The 13273-nt window shown below is 57.7% G+C and overlaps 1 protein-coding gene and 1 long non-coding RNA gene across 2 annotated transcripts in view; one reads left to right on the top strand and one right to left on the bottom strand.

Annotated features, from left to right (window-relative positions):
• Nucleotides 1–13273, top strand: part of SHANK3 (SH3 and multiple ankyrin repeat domains 3) — a 47532-nt gene that overhangs the window by 18854 nt on the left and 15405 nt on the right. The window contains exons 13-20 of the mRNA XM_081591138.1: nucleotides 1836–1911; nucleotides 2151–2233; nucleotides 2624–2748; nucleotides 2841–2973; nucleotides 3857–3937; nucleotides 7695–7718; nucleotides 11253–11383; nucleotides 12001–12085. Of these exons, the coding sequence (XP_081447264.1) occupies nucleotides 1836–1911; nucleotides 2151–2233; nucleotides 2624–2748; nucleotides 2841–2973; nucleotides 3857–3937; nucleotides 7695–7718; nucleotides 11253–11383; nucleotides 12001–12085 (738 nt within the window). The remainder of the gene's footprint in view (nucleotides 1–1835; nucleotides 1912–2150; nucleotides 2234–2623; nucleotides 2749–2840; nucleotides 2974–3856; nucleotides 3938–7694; nucleotides 7719–11252; nucleotides 11384–12000; nucleotides 12086–13273) is intronic.
• Nucleotides 797–3274, bottom strand: LOC145545877 (uncharacterized). The gene is made up of 3 exons (XR_014082266.1): nucleotides 2680–3274; nucleotides 2130–2181; nucleotides 797–1091 (listed from the first exon to the last, which is right to left on the bottom strand). It is a non-coding gene; the product is annotated as an uncharacterized LOC145545877 (long non-coding RNA).

Consider the following 13273-nt stretch of genomic DNA (forward strand, 5'->3'; position numbering starts at 1 on the left):
TTCCCAACATCTGTCTTCTGACGGTAACAGGGGTGCTTCTTCCTCTCCCGCTGCTGCCCCTTCTGCCCTTTGACTCACCCATCCATCCTGTCGTCCACCTACTCATCCGGCAACCCCCTAGCAAGCCCCCACCCCGCTCTCTCTCCCTCCATCCATGTATATATCCATTTACCTTTTGATCCACCCTTCTGTCTCTTGTTCCATCCAGCCATCCACCAGCCAGCCAGTCAGCTGTCTGCCCCTTTGCCCTCCCAGTGAGCATTCAGAATGCCTGTTATGCTCAGGTGCCATGCTTGGTGCCAGGATCACAGAAATAAACATGGCATAGTTCTTGCCTGCAGGGAGCTCACAGTCAGTGGAGGAGACCAGCCGTCAGAACCATAGATTCCCTCTCGGCTCTCCTTCCCCACTGCTGTCTCTTACTCCTCTGCCCCAGCTGCCCAGGCTGCTCACTGTTCCTTGAAAACCCCGAGCTGGCACCTGCCATGTGACTGTGCCCTGAACACCCCCATCCCCGGAAGGGCCTTTACCCACATAAAGAGATGCTCCCTTTATGCCCTCTTTCCTTTGTTCAACTCTCCCTTCATGGTGAGGCCTTCACGTGACCACGTAGAGCTGCCGTGTCCCCATCTGCTTACTTTTTCTTACTGCTTGCCAGCATTCGACATGTTCTGTGTGTGCCTGTTTCTTGAGTCCTCTATCTCTTCAGCTGTACAGTTTAGACTGTAAACTGAGCAGGGTAGAGGCTTCTTTCTGTTCTCTGCTGTATTCTTGGAGCCTGGTACATAGTAGGAGCTCGGTACATACTTCTTTAATGAATAAGTTAATCTTGAGAAATGCTAAGCTGATAGAGGAGGAGGGAGGAGCTGAGGGATGAAATTTGAGGTGGTGGTGGAGCTGGAGAGCTGGAGACAGAGGTCCTGGGAAGCCGGAGGCACGAGTGGGTACAAGGATACTGGAGCGTCCAGCGCACAGGCCGCTGGAGAAGTCAGTCTGGAGCAGAAAGGTTGTGACTCGAGGTGCGGACTGGGACCTGCGGGCTTGCAGGACATCAGCAAGGCCGAGGTGGGGTAGCAGGCGGCTGGCCAGCCCTGCAGGGAGAGCAAGATGGGGATGAAGCTCTATGGGATGCAGTGAGAGCAGGGAGGGGGACCTGCCCCCCGTACCTGGACCGCTCCCTGCCCACTCAGAGAGGCGATCCGGAGCCAAAGCCCCGTGAGGGTGAGCCTCCCTGTGGTGGGGGACACACTGAAGACTCAGGCTGCCTCTGTGCCAGAGCAGAAGACTGTGGGGCTTGACAGTTGCACTTGCAGACACGACACGGACACGCACAGCCACGCGTGTGAGCACAGCACCCGCACGAGACTGCGGGCCACACAGACACAGCGCTTGCAGACATGACACACACACGCACAGCCACGCATGTGAGCACAGCACCCGCACGAGACTGCGGGCCACACAGACACAGCGCTTACACATGGCTCCAGGCCACAGCCGTGTGTGTACGCACCTTCTCTGCCCTGAGCTTTGGGCTCGCTGCCTCTCTCTGCGGTGGCCCCGGCCTTGTTTGGTCTGCTGTGTGCAGCCACTCAGGAGAAGGGTGAGCCACAGCCCCTGCCCATTCTGGGCCCTGAACCCTTTCCTGCATGGTCCCCTCAGCATTCTTACCTTAGGACCGCTGGGCCCAGTACCCCAGGATTTGGACCCCAATTTCCATGTGGGCACAGCCAGGCTAAGGGCATGTGTGTGGGCAGAGGCTGGTGGCCCGCACAGGTGAGGGGGGTTCAGCCAGTTGGAGGATGAGACCCTCCGTCAGTTCCTCAACCTCCCCTCAGAAACCCGGGAGGACCGGACAAAGCGACTTTTCCGCCACTACACAGTGGGCTCCTACGACAGCCTCTCTGCACACAGGTACCGAAGGGGCAGGTGGGCACGTGGGCGATGGGGTCAGACGGGGAGGGAGGCCCGGGGGCGAAGCAGTCAGTGGGGAGGGGTGGGGCCCAACCCACGCGTCTGCTGCCTCCCCAGTCAGTCCAGGGACAACCCCCAGGGCGGGCGCTGCCCACGGGTCCTGTCCGGGGCATGTGGGGGTCAGCCAGACCTGGGTGCTTTCGCAGTGTTCTTCTCACCTCTCTGTTTTCCTTCATCAGTGACTATGTCATCGACGATAAGGTGGCTGTCCTGCAGAAACGGGACCATGAAGGCTTTGGTTTTGTGCTCCGGGGGGCCAAAGGTAATGAAGAGGGGGTGTCCTGTAGGCCAGGGTGTCCTCCGAGCTGGGCCCCTGCCCCTCCCCTCGGCTCGCCCCTGCCCCCTTTTCTTGCCCACTGCCCGCTCCCTTCCTCTCTCCCCGCCCTGACGCTATTCTGGGTATGGCATGTTGGTAGGAGGCAGCAGTTTTGTTCCCTCCCTGATATTCGGGGCCTCTGCTGCGTGTGTCTAATGGAGTAGGGGCCTTTCTGGTGGGGTGTGGGGCGGGCCTCTCGGAGCGGTGTCCCGGATTGCTGGGCCGGCGCTTCTTGCCCTGGGCAGCCCTGTCTGCGGCGCGCTGGCCCAGGCCGTCCTCCGGAGGGTGCGGTGCAGCCGCCGCCTCCCCTTGGACCGCCCCCTCCCTGTCCCACAGCAGAGACTCCCATCGAGGAGTTCACGCCCACGCCGGCCTTCCCTGCGCTCCAATACCTCGAGTCGGTGGATGTGGAGGGCGTGGCCTGGAGGGCAGGGCTGCGCACGGGAGACTTCCTCATCGAGGTGAGGCTGGGCCTTCGCGGTGCGCCCCTTGGGCACTGGCCTCCGAGCCCGAGAGGCCTCACTGGACTCCCCCCTGGCCCTGACCGCCCCAGGTGAATGGCGTGAACGTGGTGAAAGTCGGACACAAGCAGGTGGTGGCTCTGATCCGCCAGGGCGGGAACCGCCTCGTCATGAAGGTGGTGTCGGTGACAAGGAAGCCGGAAGAGGATGGGGCTCGACGCAGAGGTGAGTGCTGGGGTTCCCCTTCTGTCCCCTGACCTTAGACCTTTGACCCCTGGCCCACGCTCCTCTCCGCAGCCCAGGCTGCTGACCTCAGGGGCCTGAACCTAGGCGAACACCCACGTGCGTGGCTTGGGCGCCCATCCCTGACGTCAGACGGCCAGCCCTGCCCCAACTTCTGACCCCTGACCCCAGGTTGCCCCCCTAAGATCCCTGCCCCGTCCTTCCCGGTGCCCCCCAGCCCCTGGCATGGAAGAGCCCTCCTCCCCAACGCTGCCAGCAGCTGCCTGGAGGCCGGGGTTGCCATGGCAACTGTGAGGTTGACGCTGCCGCCGCCGCTTATTGTCGGAGGGAAGGGGGAGGCGGCACCTGCGGGAACAGGAAAAGCGTCTTCTCCCCGCGCCGGCGCCGCCCGGGCTGTGCCGCCCGCCGCCCCTGCCCAGGCCCTGGCCTGGCTGCCCACACCCCGGACCCCTGAGGGGCAGTGGCCTTCGGGGCCTGGGGGCGCCCTGGAGCGGCAGGAGCCCGGCTCGCCGGGAGACCCCTCCCAGCCCCCCTCCCATGGCTCTGGGGCCCCCTGCTCAGCCCTTGAAACTGCAGCCTGGGTCCCGAGCCGGGGCTGGCCGGCTTGGGAGCTCCCTGGGGCCCTGACCGCCTCCTGAGGCCCCAGCTGCCCCGGCCCAGCCCGACCTTCAGCCCCGCCGAGCTCCCGGCACCATGAAGAAGTTTGCGTCCAGCCGCAGCCTCAACAAGATCCTGGCTCAGTGCGACTCGTCCTCCCGGGAGTACGAGGAGATCCAGGCGGTGGAGCGCAGGTGGCACCTCCACCTGGCCACGCCGCGCTGCCCGCTGCTAGACAGGGGCTCCAAGTCCTCCCTCTTCTTCGCAGCCCCGCCGCCCCCTAAGAGAGCCCCCAGCACGACGCTGACCCTGCGCTCCAAGTCCATGACAGCGGAGCTCGAGGAGCTCGGTGAGCGGCGGGGCAGGTGGGGGGCAGACAGCCCAGGGTAGGGGGCCAGGCAGGGACAGAAGGGAGGATGGATGGACAGACGGATGTATGAACAGGTCAGAGGCAAATGCGGGGGTACCGGAGGGGTCGGGGAACTGGGCTGAAGAGGGGGGCGGTGTGTGGCTGGACTGGGCTGGAGGTGGGCAGCGGGCCGACCAGGCCCGGGGGTAGGGGAGCAGGGCCTGGCTGCCAGTGTGCTTGCATGTGTGTGCACGGGCTGCCCCTGGTCCCCCACGCCTCCAGTGTGACTTTGCTCCTTCATTTCATCCAAGTGAGAAGAGGGGCCCTGAGCTTTGCTCCAGGCGCTGTGTGGTCTGTGCCTCCCTAACCCTCTTAGCACCTACTTCTGCATCCCCTAAGCAGGGTAATTACAGTGAGCTGCCGACCTCACAGGGCCGCGTGAACATTGCTGGTACAATGATGGAACAGGCCCTCATGAGTGGCTGGAGGCAAAGAAATGTGTGTTGGGGCTTTGATGGGCATGTGGGGGCCACAGTCCCAGGATGACCATCAGTAGCCTCATCATTGGCATGTTCAGATACACATGACCGTGTCCTGACATATGGACAGTTAATAATGATCATGCCCTAACTTACATGACCGTGAATATCTTCATCATGGCATGTTCTAATATACATGACTGCTAACATGTTCCATCCTTCTATAATCTGAACTCAATCCTAGTCTGGTTCCAGCCATAGAAGGACCCTGACTCTGGTCCTAAGATGAGCTGTGACCCAGTGCTGGGCACAGCAAGGGCCTTGATCATGGCTCTAGACTGAGCCCCAACCCTGGTTTCAGGCTTGGTTCTGCCCTAGCTATAGAAAGAGCCCTTACCTGTCCCCTAAAATTATTTCTGACTTTCCTCATGGACTGATCCCTGACCCTAGTCCTTTGCTGAGCCACCCCCTTCCAAGCAGGTGCTCTTGACTGCAGTTTAGTTCAGTGTGGAGGACAGCCACCAAGATAGATTGAGCTGATGTGGTCAGGACCTTCTTCCCCATAAATATTCTGAATAAAGCAAAACTTTAAAAAATACATAGCCAACTCAAAATGAAAGGGAGAGGAATTTCCCAGTTCTCAAAAATGAAGAGAGAAATCAGAGCCAAGAGAGGGAGAGGAAGCTGATGCTACCATAGTCCATGAGGTCTTGGGACAGGTACAGACCCTGAGGGCAAGGGATCAGGGCTCTGATGCCCCTACAAAACCCAAGAGATGTGGAAAAGCTAAAACCAAGTCCCAAACTGGAATTAGCATCAGAAGAACTGGGAATCATAGAATAATGTGAAAGAGACAAGACAAGGTGTTTAAACACCAAGTTTAACAGAACTCATAAGGCAAGAATAGGACAGTGAGAAAAATAAGCAGATTTTAAAAGGATTCCCAAAGACATGTTACTGAAACAAAAGTTTAGCCACTGAAATTTTAAAAATCCATGCCTGGGGAACAGTATACTAGACCCACCCAAAGGAAGAAACTATGAATTAAATGATAAATCTGAAATTACACAAAATTCAGCACAGAAAGATAAGGAAATGGAAATTATCCAAGAGCAGAAGAGAGATATGGAGGACAAACCAGACAGCCTAAATAAAGTCCCAGAGGAAAAGGGTAAAAAAACTGAGGAAGAGGCAATATTTAAAGAGTAAATGACTAAGAATTTTCTAAAATTGAACAAGGACATGAGACTCCAGTTTGCAGGAGTCTAAGTCCGAATCAATGAAGTGAACACGAAGCTGCCCTGGTAGTAAAGGTTCACAGCGCCATAGATGAAAGGGAAAGTCTCAACTGCCAGAGAGGGATGTCTTGGAAAGGAACAGGGGTCAGACTGACAGCAGAGTCATCGTCAGCAACAGCAGATTCTGGAAGACAGTGGAACAGTAACTTCAAAGTCTTGAGTCAAAATGCTTTTCCGCCTGGAATTCTGTGCCCAGTAAACTCACTCACTCAAGAGTAAGGGAGAGAAGTGGGCGGACTCTGGGCCCCAGGGTCACAGGGGTCTTAGGCTAGTCATGGGGAGCTGATCCATCACACTGATTGAGGATCCAAACCCATCAATAAATCAATGCCAGTCGGCAGTGGATCTGGCTAGACCCCACACTAGGCTCTGGTGGGTGGTTCCCAGAAGTCTCCTGCCACAGGTCACGTTCAGCTGCATGTTCAGAAGGGATCCCCCCCCCCCCCCCGCTTTGCACAAAGAGGTGCTTGGGCAGCCTGAGTTCTATCATCCAGGGACTCAGGGGCTCTGCCCTGCAGAAACGGAAGAGCTGCCTGTTGCTTTCTGGGCTGCTTCTGTCTGCAGAGACCAGTGCATGGAAGAAGAGCCTCCTTCCTCTCCAGTCTGGGTGTTTCCTCTGTGCCTTCTGACAGGGTTGCTCCGCAGACCCGTCTTCCAGAGGGAAGGGGCTCACTCTTGCGGCCTGAGGTCAGCATCCTTTCACCAGCTTTTCCTGAACAGAGTCTGGGGAAGGGGAAGGGACAGCTTCGCACAGAGCCTCCGTGCACACTGCTGAGTGAGGGGTCGCAGTTTTACCTGAACTGGACCCAGGCCCTTCTTGTGGCTCTGTTCCGAGAAGGGCCTGGGCAGCCAGGAGCACAGGAAGACCACTCTTGCCCCAGAAGACAGTTGTTCTGGGGAGCCAGCCCACTTGCTGACCTTCTCTAGACACATATGGTTTGAGAAAGCCAGGCTGGCATCAGGGTCTTCTCAGGTACCTAAGCAATCATCCCATGATTCACTGTGCTTTTGAAAGGTAGAACTGAGACCCATGGGTTCCTTGCCAGCATAAACACATTACTTTTATGTCACAACATCAGGGTGGATAGGGCCCTTAGGTGTCCTGCAATCTATTGAGAAGATGATCTGAACACGTGGAAAAAAATGAAAATATGAGGCCACAGAAGAAGCAGGTGGCAAGGATGGGGCTCAGGCCAGGTGGTGCCTGGCTGTTCAGAGCGTCCTCAGGAGGAAGAGGAAGGGAGGTGTGTCCTGGAGGTGGTGTCCCAGCAGAGGGGCCTGAGGAGGCTGGCGGAAATTGGGTGAAGAGGAAGGGGTTGGGTAGGGACTCTCCCTGGGAGGAGGAGGAGGAGGGCAGGACCTCTCGGGCAGCAGGTGCTAAGTGCACAGCTCAGACCAGGGCATCCTGGGGCTGCAGAGATCCGCGGAGGCCCAGGGCAGAGTGGGTCAAAGGGGCTGGCGCGCCTCCAGTTCATCCTCTTTCTCGTAAGAAACCTTCTAGATTCCTTTTCCTTTTGGGATGAGGATGTCAGGGCAGGTCCGTGCCGGGCTGTGCTCCCTGACTGGCTGTGGTCCGGCAAACGCTCTGACCTGCCTGCTTTGGAAACATGGGCCACCATTGCGCCATTGATGGTCTCTGAAGTGGGTTTTATGAGGTTTCACCTTTTTTCTGAGCAAATGTTTGATTCAACCAAGTATGATTTAGTTGTGCATTCACGTGTGCATGTCTGCATGTGTGTGTGTGAGCGTGTGTGTGTATGTGCATGCACACAGCATTGTTCCTGCTTGTGTTCCCACCTTGAATTTCCTGTGCCAACTTGGCATTTGGGTAGATGTGCCACTCACAATGTGACGGGGATATAGGCTGGGTGGGGGAGGTGTCTGGGACTGGGGGGGGGGTGGGGGCGTGGGGGGTGGAGCCCAGATGCTGAGGGACAAAGTCTGCCTCTCACCCCATTTACTCTGTTTCTTGATTCCAAGCCTCCATTCGGAGAAGGAAAGGGGGTGAGTCATCTGCTGTGCCCCATGCCCAGCTTTGCCTGACCCCTGGCGAGGGAAGGTGTGTCAAGTCAGGGGGTCTGGACGCCTGCGCTGTACCTTCCTGTTGGCCTTCTCCCTGGGGAGCTGCTCGGGGCACAGTAGAAAGACCTGGGAAGGGTCAGATGGGCTGGGCTGGGCTGGTGAGTGTAGCCACAGGCCTTGGGGTCTCGGGCAGGCTGGGCAGCGGTGTGAGGGCGTGGGAGTCTGAGACAGAGCTACAAGAGCCGCCCAGGGGAAGCCACAGCCTGTGCCAGGCCTGGAGCGGAGGAGGGAGTTCAGGGGGCCCAGCCGAGGAGCTCCCTGGGGTGACAAAGTGACTGGGCCGGTGGGGGCGGGGGTGCCGGGTACTTAGCCCCAGCTTGGGTTGTTTTCTGGGACTCCTGTGCCTGGTGTGTGGGTTCTGTTTCTGCCCTTACCTGTTGGGGGTTCAGGCGAGTGCTGACATCCTTTCAGGGAAGGGGTCTGGGCCCCACAGCTGGGTGGCCTTCAGTACCCTGTTCCTCCCATCAGGCTGCCCCCCGCCCCCATATCCTTTGAGCTTCCTTCCTGCACGTCCATGAGTCCGGCCTGGCTGCCCTGGGCACAGCATCCGTGGGTGGAGAGAGGCTGGGCCTGGGCACTGAGTTCCCGCGTCTGGTCCCACCTGTCAGGTGGACGTGAGCCCCTGTCTGCTGCGCGGTGGCCCCTGCCAGGCGGGAGCCTGCGGGGGCTGCTGTGTGTCCCCACTTGTTTGTGCCTGGGCCCCCCCCATTCCTGGGTCTGTTGGGCGTTCCTTGTGCTCGGGGCGCACTCATCTGTCTCAGCCCAGGTTCCCCGTGTGACCAGTGATCTTGCCTCTGAATTTTCTCATTGTCCTCGCCCCAGTCCCAGCTGAAGCGCTTTCCCAGTGTCTTTTCAGGTGGAAAACAGATGACTAGGTCTCCTCTGGGGACACTTTCTTCACACCTTTGAGGCAGACACATACGCTATTTTAGGAATAGTTTGGTTCTTCCCTCAGCTCATTAGTGGGGCTCCCAGGGTGCTGCTTCCAGTTGTAGAGGACGCGCTGGCGATGCGTCAGCCCCGAAGGCCCCTCATCCCATCTTGGGTCCTGGTTTAGAGAGTTGCATCCCCAGCGGCGTCCCTGCCCTGTCCAGTCCCCACAGCCAGCGTGCCTGCGGGCAGTGGGGCTGAGCAGTTCCAGGGCCCCAGGCCTGGTTCCTAATGGCCGTCATTTCTTTTTTCTTTAAGAATCTAAAGTAATTTATTTAAGAATATATTTTTTCTCGTTTTGTTGGGGATTGTGGTCAACCTCACCAGCTTGTAGTTTGCAGAATTCTTGATTCTTTCCCTATTGAAAACAAGTCTTGTCTGGCCTCGGGCCCCCTTGCCAGTGGCCAGAAGTGGTTTTGCTTTGCTAACTTGCTTTGTGTCTCTGGAACTGAGTTCTTCTGGACCTAGAGATGCAGCCTGTAAATACCTAGCTCAGGTGAGCGTGTGCCCTGAGTGTCACATGGAAACATTTTCTCTCTGCTCATGTCGTTAGGTCTGCGGTTTCTGGATAATCTGGTTGTGAAGTCTGATCTCTTATTGGATCTTTGATTTGGGGCAGCTCCTCTCTCTCAGAGCTTCAGATTCTTCCTGGTGAAGTGGAGACAGTAGCTGTGTCTTCCGCCTGTGGTTGTGGTGGGCTGAGAGGGATCATGTAGCCTCTTCTCACCCTGGAAGTCACCAAGTGAAAAGTGAAAGTGGAAGTCGCTCAGTCGTGTCCAACTCTTTGTGACCCATGGGCTATACAGTCCATGGAATTCTCCAGGCCAGAATACTGGAGTGGGTAGCCTTTTCCTTCTCTAGGGGATCTTCCCAACCCAGGGATCGAACCCAGGTCTCCCACATTGCAGCTGGATTCTTTACCACCTGAGCCACAAGGGACGTAGCAAATGGTGGTGATGGGGATTCAGCTTCCAAAGGGAAATCACTCACCTCATTACAGAAGCAAACGGAAGGCCCCTCTGACCCCCTGGGGATGCTGAGAGCTGTGCACAGGCCAAGTGGGCTTGTCTGCAGATAAAAGTGTGTCTTGCTGGTGACTCCAGCATTGTTGAACTTCCATGTATTGGGGGCCTAGGTTGGACGCTCAGGATATGCAGGCAAGGCTATTTGCTCTCTTCGCCCTACGGGCTGTTTGGGAAGGTGAGGTGCGGAGACAAGAAGGATTGTAGAAAGTATATCCTTAGTGTTTGCCTTGAGCCAGGCACAGCTGCAGCACTTTGGCTGTATGTGCTAATTCTCACAGCAGACACTGAAGCGGGTACCTTTTTATGCCTGTTTTATCAGATCAGGAAATCAAGTCACAAAGAGACTAGGTCAGGACAGTCAGTATACAGGATGGAACTGGACATCTCAGAGGAGTTTATTTCCTCACCTATGGCAATTGCTGAGCAGTGCTGGAAGGAGGTGTCGTGGCTGACCACAGCGCTCCCGCTGGGGCACTTGGGGCATCAAGGGACTAGTCATAACCAGATGTGTCCTCCTGTATGGGGCGTGAGGTTCAGGGATTTGGAGGCTGAGTGATAGGTGGGTTGCAGTGGGGCTACGGACAGGCAGGCCAGGTGGCAGCCAGGTAGACAGTGGAGCTGCCTCCCCTTCTGCTGTGTCCCGCGTGCTGGCCCTAAGTGGACCCTCCCCAGTCATCCAGACACACTTGTTTAACAGAATTTCCAAGTCATGTTGTTAATCAAAACTACTGCTTTCAAAAACATTAAATAGCTTTAAGAAAAACGAGCAAGCAAAGCTTTTCTCTCATAACAGATTTGAGAAGAATGCTTCCCGAGGGCACCTGGTTTAGGCCTCAGCCCCAGGCTGGTCCTTCTCCCTTCTAGCTTCTGGGGGAGCTTTCTGAGGGGCTGGTGGAAGCCCCTCGGCATTGCCTCTCCCAATATCCTCTTCTTAGCACCTCCCCTCCTGGATGGAGCTGCTTTTGGAATTGGAGGTTCTGGGGCCTCCTCATCTGCATAGAGCTCTCCTTGAGCTCCCAGCCAGGTTTTGGGCTCCGCCCGTTCTTTACGGGTGGGCTGTGCACCAAGGTCTGTTCTGGAGCTGCTGCTTGTCTTCGTGCAGTGGGGTACAGATGGGAATCATGAAAGGGCAAAGGGCAACTGGGAAACTCAGTTTCTGGCTCTGAAAAGTCCTGCCCCTGCCGTGGTTCTCCCTGTCATGGTCAGCCAGGCTTTTCCTGGGGTCACCTGGAGCCTCCCTGAGGGGAGAGACCAGGCTGGAGTGGGAGCTGGGTTCTGGCGTGTGCGGGGCCTGGATGGGACACAAGTTGCAGGCCTCCTGTCTTGGGTCAGGAATGCATGCCTTGGGGAGTGAGGGCTGGGTTGGGCTGGGCCAGGCCGGGTGGCCTCTGTCAGCAGCCCCGGGAGGACCAGCTTTGGGGGAGGCTATGTCTGGGGCTGCAGAGGGCTGTAGCAGGTTCAGGGGCCCCATGGTTGAGGCGGCACCTTTTTGGCTGTGCAGAGAAGCTGGATGAGATCCTGGCAGCCGCTGCGGAACCGGCGCTGAGGCCGGACATCGCAGATGCGGACTCGAGAGCAGCCACCGTCAAACAGCGGCCCACCAGTCGGAGGATCACCCCTGCTGAGATCAGTGTAAGCCCGCCTGGCAGCTGGGGGCAGGGGAGTGGGTGGGGCACAGGGTCCAGGTCTCCTCCCTGTTGCTTGTGCATTTGGAGGGTGAGGGTCCATCATTTGGACTCCACTCTTCAGGGGTGGGGGTGAAGGACCCCAAAGCCTCTTCCAAAGACACTGGGGGCCACCTGAGCCCCCAGAACAGCCACAGTTCAACGCGTGCTGAGTTCTCACCCTTCTGGCTGTGGTGCTCGATGGATGCCTCCTGCCTTAGGCAGGTTCTGTGCCCCCTAGAGCAAGGACCCCAGCCAAGCTGACGTCACAGCATGGTGTGTCTCGGTCCCCCCACCGCCCACTTCTGGGCTGTTTCCACCCCCCCCCCCCGCCCCCGGCCTCACCGAGGCCGCCTGCCTGCTCTGGCCCTGTCTGCAAGAACCCTGCCCAGGGCTGCCTGGGTCCCGCAGCTCTGCCCCTGCTCCTCAGAGGCAGGACCTGGGTCTGGCTCCTGTGTCGGAGAATTAGCACATAGAGGGGTCTGCTCTCAGGCTTAGGAGGAGGATGGGTGGGGCTGGATGGGGAACTAGGGACCCCGGTGCTCTAGAACCTCCATATACCCCTGCCCCCTCCAACTCTCACAGTCACTGTTTGAGCGCCAGGGCCTCCCAGGCCCAGAGAAGCTGCCAGGCTCCCTGCGGAAGGGGATTCCACGGACCAAGTCTGTAGGTACGGCTGGGCTGGGGGCTGCATGGGGCTGGAGGACTGGGTGGGGGCTGGAGTGGGTGCCGGGCTGGAGGCCCCTGTCTCTCCCCGCCCTTCAACTGAGGTTTACAGTTTCTCTCCAAGTCCTGCCTCTCCCTGGCTGCAGCCTAGGAATCTCATTTGTTTGTGGACATATATGGGGGGGGGGGTGTTAGTCCTCCCCCTAGCCAAGAGATACTTTGCTAAAGACACCCCTGAGGCTTCTCCCTGCCCCTCCCCCCCCCGTCCTGCCCTCCCACAGACGCCAGCGTCCCTGTCCCTGGCTCTCCTGTATCCTACCGGCTGTGCCCCCTGCAGCCCGAGCACATGTCACGTTTCTCTCCCCTTGAGCCTGCCCCCTCCCTCTCTCCAGCACTCCAGTTATTGCTCTCCGTCTGTCCTCTCCTTCACAGGCCGTTTTCTCCAGAAGTCCCCCTACTTGCTGTCTTTCCACCTCCCTCTTGGCCTGGGGCAGGCCAGCTTTGTCCGTACTTAAAACTGAAATTGTTCCCACCGGGGGATTCCTCCCAGTCGACACACTTGACTTTCCCACTCCCTCCTCCTTGAAACCTTCCTCTCTAGGACTTCAAGGACAGCTGCCGTTTCCCCCTCAGTTGTCAGTCTCCATCTCTCCCCTGCGGGATGTGGGTCTCTCTTGAGGCTGTGTCGGCCTCTTTGCCTTCAGCACCTGTCCCCGTGCGGCCTCATTTCCCCTCACCCTTGGCCATCTCCTCTCCTGACCCCGGGGTGGATCATCTAAGGAGCCCTACCCACCATTCCTCCCTCTAGGCATCTGGTCCCCCTTACATCCTCACCTGTCCATCCATGCACCTACAGACATGTCCAGTTTTCTGTCCATCTGTTCACTCACTGACCTTTCTACTTGTCCATCCCTTTATTCCTGTATACCCCACGATGCCCAGCAGAGTAAAGGTCTCGTCAGTACTTACTCCAGCACTGTGTTTACATACACTGGTTCGTTTAATACTTACAGTAGCCTTCCTGAGATAACACTATCAGTACGTCTAGATTGCAGATGAGGAAACTGAGGCAAAGAGGAGAAATGACTTTCCCAGGGTCACACAGCTGCCTTGCCTGTCTTCTGTTCACTCACCTGGCCAATCAGCTGCTGCAGACCCAGTCTCTTACTCACCCAGGGCCCCTGCTGAGTGT

This window comes from Giraffa tippelskirchi, chromosome 4 (assembly GCF_054371585.1).
Source record: "Giraffa tippelskirchi isolate mGirTip1 chromosome 4, T2T-mGirTip1v1.2.pri, whole genome shotgun sequence".
NCBI lineage: Eukaryota > Metazoa > Chordata > Mammalia > Artiodactyla > Giraffidae > Giraffa > Giraffa tippelskirchi.